At 42.8% G+C, this 15,835-nt stretch overlaps 1 protein-coding gene across 2 annotated transcripts; it reads left to right on the forward strand.

Annotated features, from left to right (window-relative positions):
* Positions 1 to 5,741: 5,741 nt before the first annotated feature.
* Positions 5,742 to 13,548, forward strand: LOC128503532 (LON peptidase N-terminal domain and RING finger protein 2-like). Of its 2 annotated transcripts, none has more exons than XM_053473649.1 (2): positions 5,742 to 6,060; positions 13,361 to 13,548. In XM_053473649.1, the coding sequence occupies exons 1-2, from the start codon at positions 5,754 to 5,756 to the stop codon at positions 13,402 to 13,404; spliced, it is 351 nt and encodes a 116-aa protein (XP_053329624.1). In that variant the 5' UTR covers positions 5,742 to 5,753; the 3' UTR covers positions 13,405 to 13,548. The 2 variants fall into 2 exon arrangements, 1 of the variants encoding a protein (XP_053329624.1); XR_008355255.1 differs by lacking the exon at positions 5,742 to 6,060 and adding an exon at positions 9,335 to 9,489.
* The last annotated feature ends 2,287 nt before the right edge of the window (positions 13,549 to 15,835 follow it).

Raw genomic sequence — 15,835 nt, forward strand, 5'->3', positions numbered from 1 at the left:
TTCTGTTATTTAGGGCTGCAACAACTAATCGATAAAGTCGATAATGATCGTTAATGAAAATCGTTGCCAACGAAATTCATTATCGATTGAATCGATTTTTATCGATTATAAAATGAGGGTTTTTTCAGAGCAAATAATCCGTTATAATCCTTTTCATTCAATGACTCAGAGCAGTTACTACTTACCAGTCCCTCCCTGCAGTCACTCTGACAATTGGCCCCGCCCCTTACCCTCCCAGTCCCTCCCTGCAATAACGCTGTCGATTGGTCGCGCCCATTTCCTATAGCGTCCACATGGCTCAGACATTCATCTAACTGTGAGTATAACATTAATATGTGGTTATTATTATGGTTGATGGGGTGTTAAGGGGTTAATTTAGGGGCAGTTATGGTTGATGGAGTGTTGAGGGTTAATTTAGCGGCAGTTGTGGTTAATGGTGTGTTTAGGGGCAGTTATGGTTAATGGGGTGTTGAGGGTTAATTTAGGGGCAGTTTTGGTTGATGGGGTGTTGAGGGTTAATTTAGGGACGTTATGGTTAATGGGGTGTTTAGGGTTAATTTAGGGGCAGTTATGGTTGATGGGGTGTTGAGGGTTAATTTAGGGGCAGTTATGGCTGATGGGGTGCTTAGGGTTAATTTGGGGCAGTAATGGTTAATGGGGTGTTTAGGATTCATTTAGGGGCAGTTATGGTTAATGGGGTGTTGATTGTTAATTTAGGGTCAGTTATGGTTGATGGGGTGTTGAGGGTTAATTTAGGGGCAGTTATGGTTAATGGGATCTTCAAGGTAAACTTAGGGGCATCTATGGTTGATGGGGTCGTTAGGGTTAATTTAGGGGCAGTTATGGTTGATGGGTTCTTTTGGATTAATTTAATGCTTATGATGGAGGGTTAATTTAATTAATTTAATAAGGTTAACTCAATTTGCAGTTAGATGTAAAGGGCGGCAAACTAAGGGGAAACTAAATCCTGGGGGCAGTGAAGATTAACCCAGTACTTATTTATAAAAGTATTGTGTCAGTGTGATGTGAATGGGTCTGTGAATCTATGAGGGCACTATGGCATATCTGGGGGTATAATTCATACTGGGGTATAAGGCATATCAGGGGGCACAGTGGCATATCTGGGGATATAAGTCATATAGGGTATATAAGGCATATGTGGGAGGCAGTGTGGCATATCTGGGGATATGTGGCATATCTAGAGGTATGTGACATCTGGGAGGTAGTGTGGCAAGCCTGGGCTCAGATGTGCATAACTGGGGGGGGGGCAGGTTGGGAAATAAAAACAAGAAATGCATTTTTATCAATGTTTTTTTTTTATTCTGCCGTTTGTTTTTAACATCCAGTTACATAAATGAAAAATGTACATTTATTTTTTTAATTGATTAATCCAAAAAAATAATTGGCCAACGAATCAGTTATGAAAATAATCATTAGTTGCAGCCCTGTTATTCAAACCCCAGACAGGGAACATATTGAGTTATTATGGATGGTCTGCAGATCACAGTAAAGTCATCGGTTTTCATTAAAAACGTTAGGAGTTCTCAGCGTTTGTTTGTTTCCTTGGGCAGAATGAATATATGATGGCGTCTAATAGCAAGGTGGTTGATGAATGAAAAAAGAACCCAAAAATATCATATTCATGTTACTTATTGCTTTGTATTTTTAGTTGAAGAAGAGCCTGCAGTGACTGTGTGGTGAGTATTTAGAGGGAAGATCTCAGTCCACATGGTCTGTATATAAACACAGAGGCCAGTTATTAATTCTCTCTATGGATATAGCTTCTCGAAAAAGCCTCTCTTTATTTTTACACGTCTGATAGAGAGGAAGAGCAACAATAAGAAAAGGTAAAGCAATTAATGAGAGAGGGGGAGATTATAGTTTAAGAACAGGAGAGAAGTAACCAGGGATGGAATATGTGTAGAGAGGGCGAGATATCGGGAATGTGAAACACGTGGGAGAGAACGCAGGAAAGGAGGGAGTAGAGAAGTAAGTAATGAACTCATGCTTTATTTCTTATTTCAGCAAACAGGGAAATACCCAGAAGAGGTAAACATTTTTTCACGTATAGTAACATATTCTTATATATACACAGAAGCTGGATACATTTTCATTATTCTGCGTTATTTCTATTGATAAACTGACCTTTATTTGCCCCCACAACCTCATGGCACCCTGCCCTATGGGTGCAGGCTTTATCAATATGTAATGTCCTAGTGCAAGGCCACTAACCCTTAATCTAACCGATAAAGGGGCTCCATGCATTTTTTTAATTTATTACATTAAACATACATTTTGGAAAGTATTCTTTTTTTTCTTCATTTTCTTCTTAAAGAAGCCCATTAGGACATATCAGTACGTCCTGACTTGCTGATCTTGGGAGATCACGCAGTCGTTAGAAGCCAGCTTTGTTGGCGCCCTGCAGCCCAATCGTGTTTAACAGCGCTCACTGTGAGACCTGGTACACCGTCGTACAAGGATTGCCTGAAATAAATAAATAAAAACCAACATTTTTAAAAAGAACCTTAGTCCTAACACTATACGTATTATAGTATATAGTATACAAAATCACTAGCCCCAAGCCCTAAACTATGTAATATAGGGTAATATGTAAAGCATGGATGCGGCTCTCTTAAACAAAGAAGAACTATGTATGTGGGGACCATAATCAGAAAATGCTGGTGAATATAAATTGTGTCATTGTTCAGCTGAGGCACCAACAGTACAGAAAGAACTTTAAGAAAAATATATGATTTCACCCTCACAGTTATTTTCTGCGATCCAGGCGCATCCCCTCTTCGACGAGCCTCGGATGTGGAACCCCCTCTGCTGCTAGCGTTGTCAGGATCCTTGATCCGCATACCTCTTTTTGAGTTCACAAAATAATAATAAAACACACAGGAGACCGAAATTTAGTGGGAAAGTGTATGGCCACAGCGCTTTATTAGTTTGTTTAAGAAAACAGTATTCAAATGTTAATACGCGTCAAACGCTGCTTGGTGCTATCTCTGTCAAGCAATACACCTTGTAAAAACAGTAAACGTTTAGTCATAAGACCGCCTTAAAATATTCATAAAACATATGGCAACAAGCCACTGTAACCAATGCCGACATTACTCCCGCCTGCCGTAAGCCTACATTGGCAGACAGACTGGCATAAATCACATTACGTTATCAAAGGGACCCTGCCCTAGGGAAAACAATACAACTTACTGAGGCGTACCTCCACCTCACTATTGACGAACCGTCTCCAAAACATTAATTAACAGGAACCACACAAACAAAAACCGCCTATCAAAATACATCAAGATGACCGAAACAACAGGGAGGGAGGGACGCGCCAGGAACAAGGGGACGGTGTCCAGTTTATATATTTATATATATATATATATATATATATATATATATATATATATATATATATATATATATATATGTACCGCACCTTTCTGTTGCCCATTCCCTGCCTCCACTACACCACATGGTTTCTAAGGATAGGCTGTTCACTTTAGCTTGCCCCGGTCATGCAGTTCGTTTTGGCCTCTGGGGCTTTCTAGATCAGAAGGGTTCAGCATTGTTCCAGGCAGAGGCGTATATAGGGTATGGCAGCCATGGCACGTGCCATGGGCGCTACCTCAAGGGGGGCGCCGGTGAGCGGCTTTTAAATGCCGCTCACCGGCATTTTTTTTTTTTTTTGATGCGGAGGAGAGAGAGGGGCGCCTAGCAACCGCTCGGCGCCCCTCATTCTCCTCCACGAGCCCTCTACCCCCGTCCCGGTGCCGGCATTTCATGCAGAGCGCCGCAATATGCCGGCATTTTGCGGCGCTCTGCATGAAATGCCGGCACCAGCGAGCGGCTTTTAAACACTGATGCGGAGGAGAGAGAGGGGCGCCTAGCAACCGCTCGGCGCCCCTCGTTCTCCCCCGCATCAAAAAAAAGAAGACAGCGTTTAATAGCCGCTCGCTGGTGCCCGCTGCTTCACTGCTGGGTGCCGAAATATGACGTCATATTACGGCGCTCAGCAGTGAAGCAGCGGGCACCAGCGAGCGGTTCAGGAAGACAGAAGTATCGTCCTCCCGTCGCTGGACTTCAAGGTGAGAGGGGGGAGAGAGGGAGTTAAAAAGTGATGAGAGATGGAGGAATGGAGGAATGGAGGGAGGGAGTTAAAAAGTAATGAGGAAGGGAGGGAGTTAAAAAGTGATGAGAAAGGGAGGGAGGGAGGGAGTTAAAAAGTGATGAGAAAGGGAGGGAGGGAGTTAAAAAAGTGATGAGGAAGGGAGGGAGTTAAAAAGTGATAAGGGAGGGAGGGAGGGAGTTAAAAAGTGATGAGGAAGGGAGGGAGGGAGTTAAAAAGTGATGAGGGAGGGAGGGAGTTAAAAAGTGATGAGGAAGGGAGGGAGGGAGTTAAAAAGTGATGAGGAAGGGGGGTAGATATAAGTAAAGAGTGTGCATTAATGTGTGGATGCATTGAGTGAATTAGAGAGAGCATGAGTTAATATGTGAATGTATTGTCTGAATGAGGGAGAGCATGAGTTAATGTGTGGATGAGTTGCCTGAATGAGGGAGAGCATGAGTTAATGTGTGGATGAGTTGCCTGAATGAGGGAGAGCATGAGTTAATGTGTGGATGAGTTGCCTGAATGAGGGAGAGCATGAGTTAATGTGTGGATGAGTTGCCTGAATGAGGGAGAGCATGAGTTAATGTGTGGATGCATTGAGTGAATGAGGGAGAGCATGAGTTAATGTGTGGATGAGTTGTCTGAATTAAAGTGTGAATTAGTGAGTGACTGTAAATGTGTTTGTGTATCATAGATGTATAATTGTGGAAGGGCAAAGATGGCACTAGCAGGAGGTTTGAGCCTTGGGGACCAAGATGGCACAGGCAGGGTGTATATGGGACAAAGATGGCACTGGCCGGACTGTTTGGGGACAAAGTTGACTTGTGCTGGGCTGTTTGGGGACAAAGATTGCAAATCTTATGTGTGTTATCTGGGTGCTAGTCGGGTTCTATGTGGGCAGTGTAGACGCCAGGGCTGGCTTTGGGGTGTGCAACCTGTGATCTATGCCTGTAATTTAGGGGGTTTTAAATATACCTTTAATGCCCTGTTTTTATGTGAATTCCAATTGATCTTTACCTGCAAAGATGGGTTTTTGTGTTATTCTGTAGATCCATATCTGCTATGCTATGTTTCCATACATTATTTTTGTGTACTTGGAAATACAGGGTTAATATGTCTTATTCAGTTGATCTATACCTGCGATGCTACGTTTCATATATTATTATTGTATACCTGCAAATACAGGACTTGTATGTCTGATTCTGTTTATTTGATATATACCTTCAGTGCTGAGATCAGCAGTGTGTGTTTTTTCAGTGGTATGATTTAATGGTGGAAATTATTAATGCCCCCCCAGTTTGACTGTGGTATCTTGTTTGCCCCCCTTAAATATTGTTTCTAGAGTCGCCACTGTTCCCTACACACATGTTAACAGCGTGCGCCTGCGCCTGCCCCCCTCCTCATCGCAGCCCTTATGAAACCAACAACATGGGCTGTTTCACAACAAGGGAGGGCAGCCCAGAGACAGCCAATGGGAGGCCACCCCTGCCGGTCACGTGAGCACACACTTTATGTAATGTTGCCGCACATGTTATGTCAGGGGCTCTTTGTGCTTCTTCTTCTTCCCACTTTGTCTCCGCCGGAGTCCGGATCCACTGCGTGCCAAGCGGGGTGGAGTGTTACCCTCCTGTGACCCATGGATGTCTTTAACTGCCCCTCCTGCCAGCAGGCCCTCTGGGACCCTGTAACTGTAAGATGCGGCCACTCTTTCTGCAAAAGGTGCTTGCGGGGGCCAGCAGTGGACAGGTGCCACATTTGCAAGCAGAAGCTGAAGCCCAGGGGTGCCCAGGAGCTGAAATGTAACACCCTTTTATGCAACTTGCTGGAGAAGTGCCTGCAGAGCGAAACCAGACTGAACAGGGTGAGAAGCGACCTGCGCGATTTGCTCTCACTCCAGGACCACGAAGAGGCAGCAAAAGTGGCCTCCAGAGGAGTTGCGATGGGTGAGTTTCTGTAGGAGGTCCCATGGGGGGCATTTAAATGTCTATATGTGATCCTCATGATGATATAAGAGTAGATCATATATCACATTATATATGATCATTGCTATTATATACCGGGATTAACTCATCCATAGCCAGCGCATATTGAGTTTCTGTAAAATTGTGGACAGTGATCATTATCAATGCGCTTCTGTATTTTAATGGCCTGTTGTATGATTATTATTATTATTTATTGTTGTATATAGCGCCATCATACATACGCTGGTGGCAGCGTGTTAGGTGCCTGCCGCCGTCGCACTGTTACGTGTCTATGTAGGATGCCATCCTGAGAATGGAACGTAAAAACCTTTTTTGTTACTTAAAATATTTGTACTATTTGTTCTACCATTAGACTGGGCTTAGAGGGTCTTTCAGGTGTTGAAATGTCTGCCCAGAGCCCAGCAATGCATTAAAGTGCAGAACCTTCTTAGATGGAGAGGGGGAATGACGGAAGTAGAGGCGCATGTCCAAGACTGGACTCATCTCTGATAGCCTCAGGTCAGTTGAACCATCAGACGTGACATCAGTGCCAGTTAGGCATACCTTGGAGATCTTCTTTAGTCAGCTGACTGCAACTATTTAGGTATTAACCCTTTAATAGCACATCAAGAAGATTCTTTGGAGTGATTTGCCAAATTGTAAGACTTGTCATTTTTTTAAAGATGTGCTTAACTGAGTCACCTGCATTCAAGCAGGGATATCATCCATAACATACTGGTATCAAAAGCACCAAGTAGGGGTCTTATGTATGATCACAGCAGTGTAGAATAGGACAGAGTCAGTTCCAGACAGTGTGATCTGGAGATTTTACTCCTTCATCCGGAGACGCTGATATTTGGGCAACAAACCACGGACTCCGGGTCAAACCTTAAGAGTTCCCAGCTAGGCTCTTACAAGAATTATGGGGCTCATTCATTCTTTGGTGCAAAATTGGACGTTTGGGTGAGAGAGGGAACGTTCCTTGTCTCTCACCCTGCTCTGCGGACGCTGACATATTTAGATTTACGAATGTTTGCCATGTTTTTTTTATGTTCTGTCCAATAGCAGATTATCTAAAATCATAGCTACCTGTGGAGTAGGAGGAACGTAAACCAGTTCTGGGTGGATCGAGGAGCACCTGTGAACGCTGTGTGTCTGCTTATGACAGCTTGACAAAGGCCCTGTTTGGCCGAAACGTTGCTTTTGTTTGTTTTCGCTTAATAAAGTGTCCTAGAGACTGGAAGCTGTTTGGAGTGCTGGGATTCCTTTTCTTTGTTTGAATGCTTATGACACGGTTTGAGTAATAAGCAGCATTTAACGATAAGTAATTAACGAGATCTTTAACCTGAGTGCTGTTGGTAGCTACTGAATACTTCAATGCAGTCTGGTGACACTTTCCCGAACATCCAAGAGGGAGTCACTGGGTTCTGTCTACGAGACACATATAGTGCTACATGTAGTATGGGCGATCAGACCTACTTCCACATTTCTGGGTGACAGATGGTGCCCTTCTGTGGCACCTGGACCAAGAGCCGGAGCTAGGCCCTTTTGCACCCGAGGCAACAATGAAAAATTGCACCCCCCAGCTATTTTTTTTTTTTTACAGAGGTTGTTTAATTTACACTGCCCTTACACGCACCTGTCCATAAACACACAAACACACATACACGTTGCCTTTACACACACCTGTTCATTATCACGCATATACGCATACACTGCCCTTATACACAACTGCCCATAAACACACATATATGCATACACTGCCCTTACACACGACTGCCCATAAACACACACATACACTGCCCTTACACGCGACTGCCCTCACACACACACACCTGCCCATTAATATGTATATACACATACACCAGCTTATAAACATACAAATACCTACACTGCCCTTACACACGCACACACACCAGCTTTACAAACACAGAAATACCTACACTGCCCATACACACACACACGCTGCCCATACACACACACACTGCCTATTCACACAGACACACACATGCTGCCCATACACACACATGCTGCCCATACACACACATGCTGCCCATACACACACACGCTACCCATACACACACACACACTGCCCACACACACACTGCCCACACACACTGCTCATACACACACACTGCTCATACACACACACACATATTGCCCATACACATACACACACACTGCCCATACACACACACCAGGTTACAAACACACACACATACACAGCACTTACACACACACCAGCTTACAAACACACACACATATACACAGCCCTCACACACACACACCAGCTTACAAACACACATCTATACACAGCCCTTTCTCCCATCTATTACTTTTCTCATCTTCCATCATCTTCTATCTTCCATCCTGTGGTGGGAGCTCGAGGTCTGTCACTCCAGGCCTCTGCTTGACATCATATCCCGGAGCTCTGCATCATTTGCCGTCGCATAGTGGTTAGGGAGAACGGAAGACGAGGTCTGAATAGGGAGCGTGAGGTCTGTCAAATGTTGGGCCGGTTTGAGGGGGATTGTGATATCCCCAACCAGCCCTGCTCATCGGACACCTCCACCCCAGACCAGTGCTGATGGTGCCTGGGTGCGCACTGCCCACGGGGGCGCCTGATGAGCAGGGCTGGATGGAGAGAGCACAATCGTGCAGTCCCCTGAAGACCGGCACAGGGGAGGGGGCCTTTCCGGTCGCCCCCTCCCAAATAGAAAAGCTACTGTCCGTGATCTCCCCAAGCAGACCTGCAGCTTCTGATCGGGCAGCTGTGCGCCCCCTCGCAGGTGCGCCCAAGGCGAGTGGCTCACTCGCCTCACCCTTGCTACAGCCCTGCCTGGACCAGGAGAATTCCAGCTGTCACTCCAGAAAATATGGTGTCCTCCAATGAAAGTAGGTCCCAATGTAATGTAAGAAAATACCCGCAATGTATAAGTAGGTTGGACCCCCACCCACTAGGGGCCACAAAAAAACCCCTTCATGCCTGGTCATACACAGAAGAACTCTACATTGGCATTGAGAACCGTAGCCATAATGGACTACAAACATTGGGAATTAAACAATTCTATTGCCATAGCAACAATTAATAATAATTTATTATCATTCAAGAATTATTTCAAAACTGTATGTATATTTAGTTACAAAAGTATATTGAGTAGAGTACGTTGAATATCGACACATGTAACATTCAATGTAATTATGTTGTAGGCGCAACATATTAAACACTGGCTAAATTTTCCTCCATTTAGCTGCTTGAAGATCTCGGTTTTCCGGGGGCCTTCATCTCCTGAAGAGCTGTTAGACGAGGTCTCTCATTACTTGAAGTCGTCCAGTCCAGACGCCGCTACCCTCATAGCTCCTCTAAAAGCTGCATCCATTGATTCATGTGGCACAATAGCGAATGTGAAGGTAACGTTAAGTTTTGGTATGATTGGGATATAGCCATTGAAATACTGCAGGTTTACCTTACCAGGAGACATACGAAAATCACAAACAGTAGGAACCAAATTCATAACTTACCTCTTGCTCAGGGGGCATAAGATTGAAATGTTGAAATGTTGAAATGTTGAGATACATCTGATGTCATCAATACAATGTGAGCCAGGAGAAAGAGTCAGAGCAAGCTATAGGTAAAGGGCCATATTTTAAATTTAGTTTCAGAGGGTATGCAGAGCTAGTGGAGGGACTGGCACAGTGGGACAGCTAATGATGGGACAGGGACTAATACTCACCGTACCCTTGTCTTTAGACAACGTCACATATTATATGACTCCACTTATTGTACCTCCCCTTTTATTATACTGTAAAGCGTAACATAGATGCACAAACACGTAGTAAAAAATAAATATGCGTACATATACATTGTACTGTGAAAAAGTATTTCCACTCTTTCCCATTTTTTCTGGCTTTTGCACATTTGTCACATTGAAATGTTTCAGATCATCAAACTAATTTTAATATTAAATAAAGTCAACTTCAGTAAAACACAAAATGCAGTTTTCAAATGAAGATTTTATGTATGGGAGGAAAATAAGCTATCCTACTCAACCTGGCACTATGTGAAAAAGTAATTGCCCCCTTACTTATTGAATCAATTAATTAACCAAATTTAAATGATAATTGGGTTTAATTTCACTAGACACCCCCAGACATGATTACTCCCAGCCCTGCTGAATCTAAATATCAATTAAATAGAAAGTTTTTTGCAAAGTGATGTAGGCTTAAAGATCTCAGAAAGCAGCACATGATGCCACGATCTGAAGAAACTCAAGAGCAAAGAAGAAACAAAGTCATTGACATCTATCAGTCTGGAAATCATCCAAAGCAATTTCTAAGGCTCTGGGACTCCAGCAAAGCACTGTGAGAGCCATTATCTACAAATGGAGAAAACGAACAAAAAGAACACAAACTCTTGTCTGACATTTGCCAAAATACATCTTGATGATCCTCAAGACTTTTGGGATAATATTCTGTGGACTGATGAGTCTAAAGTGGAATTTTTTTGAAAGACATGCTTCCTGGTAAATCTGAAGTAAATCTTAACACAGCATTCCATAACATCATACCAACAGTCTAACACGGTGGTGGTGGTGGTAGTGTGGTGGCCTGGGACTGCTTTGCTGTTTCAGGACCTGGGCGACTTCCCATAATTGATGACGCCTGAAGGAGAATGTCCAGTCATCAGTTTGTGACCTAAAGCACAAGCGCAGTTGGTTATGCAGCAGGACCATGATCCGAAGCACATAAGCAAGTCCACCTCTTAATGGCTCAAAATAAACAAAATGAAGGTTCGGTGCTACCAAGTCAAAGTCCTGACTTAAATCCGTAGGTAATGCTCGAAAACCTTCCAATGTGGCTGAATTAAGCAATAATATTGCTATTTATTGCAAATGTTTGATTGCACTTTTTGCGCAAAGGATGGCAACCAGTAATGGCATTATTTTTTCACATGAGTAAAAAAGGTTTTGATGAACTCTTTACCTTCAATAAATAAAATAATGATTTAAAAGCTGCATTTTGTGTTTATAAATTGTTTTATATTAACATGTAAATATGACAAGAAAGGAGAAATTGAAGAAATTAGGTAAATACCGTATTTTCTCTAGTTTTTTCAGAGTAAATGGTCTGAAAAATATCCCTCGTCTTTTATTCGTTATAATCAAACCTCAAATAGAGATCTGACTACAAGACTAAGATCCATATTCCCCGCAGCGCTGCAGGGGACTTGAATCCTTCTCTCTGGCAGCCAGTGGCTTCTATGACAGAGCGCAGGCATCACATGACCTTCCAGTGCTCCACCAAAGAAGCCGTGGCACTTTTTATTAACAGAGCAATTCTCTCTTCTGCATGTGCTCTGGCAGCTCTTATAACATGCTTTTCTTCTTTCTGCCTAATCTTATAGATCTGTCTGTCTTCCTAACTTTGCTTTTCTTTGTATTTACTAAATGCTTCTTGTTTTTTACTATTCTGGCCACTTCTGCGGAGTATCACAGTGTTTTCTTTAAATTTTGCTCTTACTGACCAGCCTAATAAAACTTTATGTTACCTTCAATAATTGAACTTTTAAATAATCTCATTCCTCCTGTACTCCATTAAATGGCACCAAGTAACTTTTTTACACATTTTCTCATTTTAGAAAATTCAGCAAGGGTGTGGGGTCATTAGGGTGACCAAATTTGCCTTGTTTTCCAGGACACATATAATTTTTACATATTGCTGACCAAACCTGCTGTATGGGGCATCATTTTATCTGTGCTGGCGGCATCAATACACAAGGGGGCAGCTGGGGCCATTACTTAAATCAATACTAAAAGGAGGGGCTGGCTGGGGGCAAAAACACAAAAGGGGGGTCAACGACAAAGAATTGTGGGAAAAAAACATTGTTTTTATTGTTGTAGCTTAGCCCATCCAGATGTGTGACAGAGCCTGTCCAGGTGTGTGTGTGTGTTTGGGTGTTAGTTTGGCAGAGCCTTTCCTGTGTTTGGGTGTCGATGTGGAAGAGGCTGTCCTGGTGTGTGTGTCAGTGCGGCAGAGCCTGTCCTGGTGTGTGTGTGTTTGGGTGTCAATGTCCTGGTGTGTGTGTTTGGGTGTTGGTGTGGCAGAGCCTGTCCTGGTGTGTGTGTGTGTCAGTGTGGCACAGCCTGTCCTGGTGTGTGTGTTTGGGTGTCGATGTGCCAGAGCCTGTCCTGGTGTATATGTCTGGGTGTTGGTGTGGCAGAGCCTGTCCTGGTGTGTTTGTCGGTGTGGCAGAACATGTCCTGGTGTGTGTGTTTTTGGGTGTCAATGTGGCAGAGCCCATCCTGATGTTTGGTTGTTGATGTGGCAGAGCCTGTCCTGGTGTGTGTGTTTGGTCATCTGTTTCCTGGCACTGTAGAAATAAATTTAACTATTTAATTTTTACCATTTCAGAGATAAAGCACCCTCCTTTGTAGATCACTTCAAAGGACAAACCTTTTCAGGCCCAAAAATCAGTGAGAGGAGAAGTAAAGTTATTGTGTTATTTACTCTATTTCAATCTGCATATTTTATTAAAATTGATTAGTGACTTCAGGCACCCTGTGTATGATGACTTTTTTAGTGTACTGATGTACTCCCAATCCCATCACATTAGATTATATCCTATATTATCTGCCTAGCACTGATGTCATCTTATCCAGTACACATGGATGCTGAGGAGTTAAGCTTCTGTCTATTGATTTTATTTCTATAAAAAAGGCCCACCAAAATCCTCAGCACCAGGCCCATGATGATCTTAATCCAGCCCTGCCAATAACTAATACATAAAGATTTTTGTATATTGTATATTTTTCATTTTTTAGAGTCAATTACCAGCCCCTGGCAAGTATGTCTTAATGGGAAATAAGATTAAAGCGATTAAAGGGAAATGCTCTGAAAAATACCCCTTGTTTTATAATCCAACCTCAAATAAGAGTAAGATCCAGATCCCTGCAGCGCTACAGGGGACCTGGATCCTTGTCTCTGTCAGCTGGTGGACGTCTGCGCAATGTGCCGGGACTCCTATGACAGAGCGGCAACGTGACATAATATTTGGGTCAACATAGAAGTAAAGTCATGCAGTAAGAAAAAAAATGATATAGCTGTATTATTCCAAAAGAAAATGAAGCCTTTAGTCAGTTGATACACTTTATTACGCTAAAATAGAAATACATATAAAGTAACAAAAGCTTTTAAGACCTCACTTGTCACTTATTTTGTGTGATTTATATTTATATGAATTTCTGATGTTAAGTATTTCTTTTTCTTTCTAAATATCTTACAGGGAGGAAAGAAGAAAAAAGACAAGCATTAGAAGAACAAAAGTGATACAATGTTGCTGGAACATGCATTTAACAAACCTCCATTATACTTATTAATGCGCTTCTGCATGTGTGTTTGTAAATGGTCTGCAATGTATATACTGATCTTTACTTAAAGGTCATGGGTTTTCAGAATAAAACCTTAAACAAACTTGTTGAAGTATTCCAATATCTTATGAAATATACCGAGTACCTGTATATAGACTCTATACAATCGTCTACAGCCTAGGGCTGAATATTGAGCAGACTGAGGGATCTATCAGGAAATAACACGGGGGCTCAATATAGAAAACAGAGGGGGGGTATTAAAGAAACATTTACATAAATAAAGGCGTTTCACAATGTATCAGAGGGAAGTTCGTGAAATCAAGGAGCTGAAACCACAACTCTCCTGACAAGCCTTCTGTTGGTGAATAACTACAAACAGCAGACTAAAGTGGAGGACTGCATTGGGATGCGGGTTCTGCGGGACCCACCAAAAAACTCGGGTGGTCTTTCGGGCGCTGCGGACGGTCAGACACTGTACCTGCGGGTCTCAGTAATCCTGCGCACTCCCGCAAGGCTGCCTTCGCGTTGCTCCCTCACAACATCTATTCTCTTGTTCCGCAAAAGGAAGCCAGCGGAGTCACGTGATTTTACGCCATGTCACATGACTCTGCTCAGCTCCTGGGTGGAACAAGAGAAGAGATGCTGTAAGGGAGCAACATGAAGGCAGCCTTGCGGGACTGCACAGAAAATCTGCAGTACAGGTAAGGGGGTGGGTGTGATTGACCACATATGTTGCGGGAGCGGGCGGAATCGGACACATATGTTGCGGGAGCGGGTGGGATTGGACACATATGTTGCGGGAGCGGGCGGGAGTGGAACGCGCACATTGTGGAAGCGGGCGGTAATGGTCACAAAATCAGCGGGAGCAGGATTAAAAAAACTAAAGGACCTGACTCTAAACAGGTCTGAGGATGACCAACTGGCTCTGGCACTTGAAGGTCACCAAATAACATTTGTGCAGAGATCAGCAGGATATGTGTGGCTGCGAGTAACGTTATTACAGTTTTGGAGCGTACGGTCGCCCGTATCCATCGGGCAGTCACACAATAGTGGGATATGGCGGTATGGGTAATTTGCTATCCCCGCCCATTGTTTATATTACCATTCATTGAAGCAGTTCCCCACCTTTGTGTATAGATTATTTTTTGGGGTTGCCAACTTGCTCTCAGGTCCAGGAAACCTTTTATATTTTAAATCTGCATATTTTTAGGTATAATCATCACGCAGAAGGAAACATAACAAACCTGATGTACAATTGTGGAGTAAAGATACCACAACAATTAAATTATTGGAAAATGGAATATTATTGGAAAATTATTATTATAATGGAAATTATTGAAATATTTTTTATATTATTTTGAAAACTGCCAAATTTTATTCCAGGAGGAATATAGAGACTTTATTGCATATCCGAGGACTTTTCAGGCAAAGTTTTTGGGGTAATTCTATCTCTTAGATCGGCAGCAGATGTTTATTCCTGGGACTTTGTTGACATTAAAGACGTAAAGCTCAGGTACAGGTAATTTATTGCAGCTAACAAATTGCAACTGGATAACCCGGGCTTGTTAGGGAGTCATTGTTGGTCCTTGTGATCACCAAATAAATAGCACTGTGGGTTGTAGTTTTGAAAGCAACTTCCGATACAACGATGGGCGAGAGGGGCAGTAAAAGCTACTGTCCTTCCACATGTTATTTTATTTTCCAGCAGACCCTACAACTTCTCTGTGGCTTACCTTTGGAGGCAGTTGTTTTTGTTCAGTCCCACAGGCCACGGTTCCAAGCAAATATTTCCGAGTAAAGGGACACTTCAGTAATAGTTGTCAATGTACATATGATACCCATAATTAAGACGGTTTGAGATGAGGTTCCAGGCAATTTTTACCACTTATCCCCACAGAGCCGGCATTGTCTGGCTAATTTAAGTGCAAGTCACCCCACCCCCCACCCCATAAATCCAAAAAGAAAACGAATGCCCGTCTCTTTAACAAAGCTTGTACAGCTTGACCCGTTACCTTGCCCTCTTGGAACTTTTATGTTGTTTGAATATCAGCCTTCCTTTGTATTGCTGACTGTACACTTTTGGGCAAAGGCTGTTTTAACGTTTTTGCTGTGTTACTGTTTATAATTTCCTTCTTTGTCATTTTGTGCATCCACACACATTGTATACACATTATACCACAAACATTACATATCATATATTATATATTTTTGAAAACTAAACACCCCAGGGTATTTCAAATACTGATATTTTCCTTCTTTCCATGCACACATTTTATCACCAGCCTTTCTCAACATTTGCAGTAGTTTTTGTGCCCCCCCCCCACACATTTAGGTATGAATTTACAGCTCCTGGTATATGTTACTGTCAAAAAACAGCCCAATTTGTGTTC

The sequence above is a fragment of the Spea bombifrons genome, chromosome 8 (assembly GCF_027358695.1).
Source record: "Spea bombifrons isolate aSpeBom1 chromosome 8, aSpeBom1.2.pri, whole genome shotgun sequence".
Lineage (NCBI taxonomy): Eukaryota > Metazoa > Chordata > Amphibia > Anura > Pelobatidae > Spea > Spea bombifrons.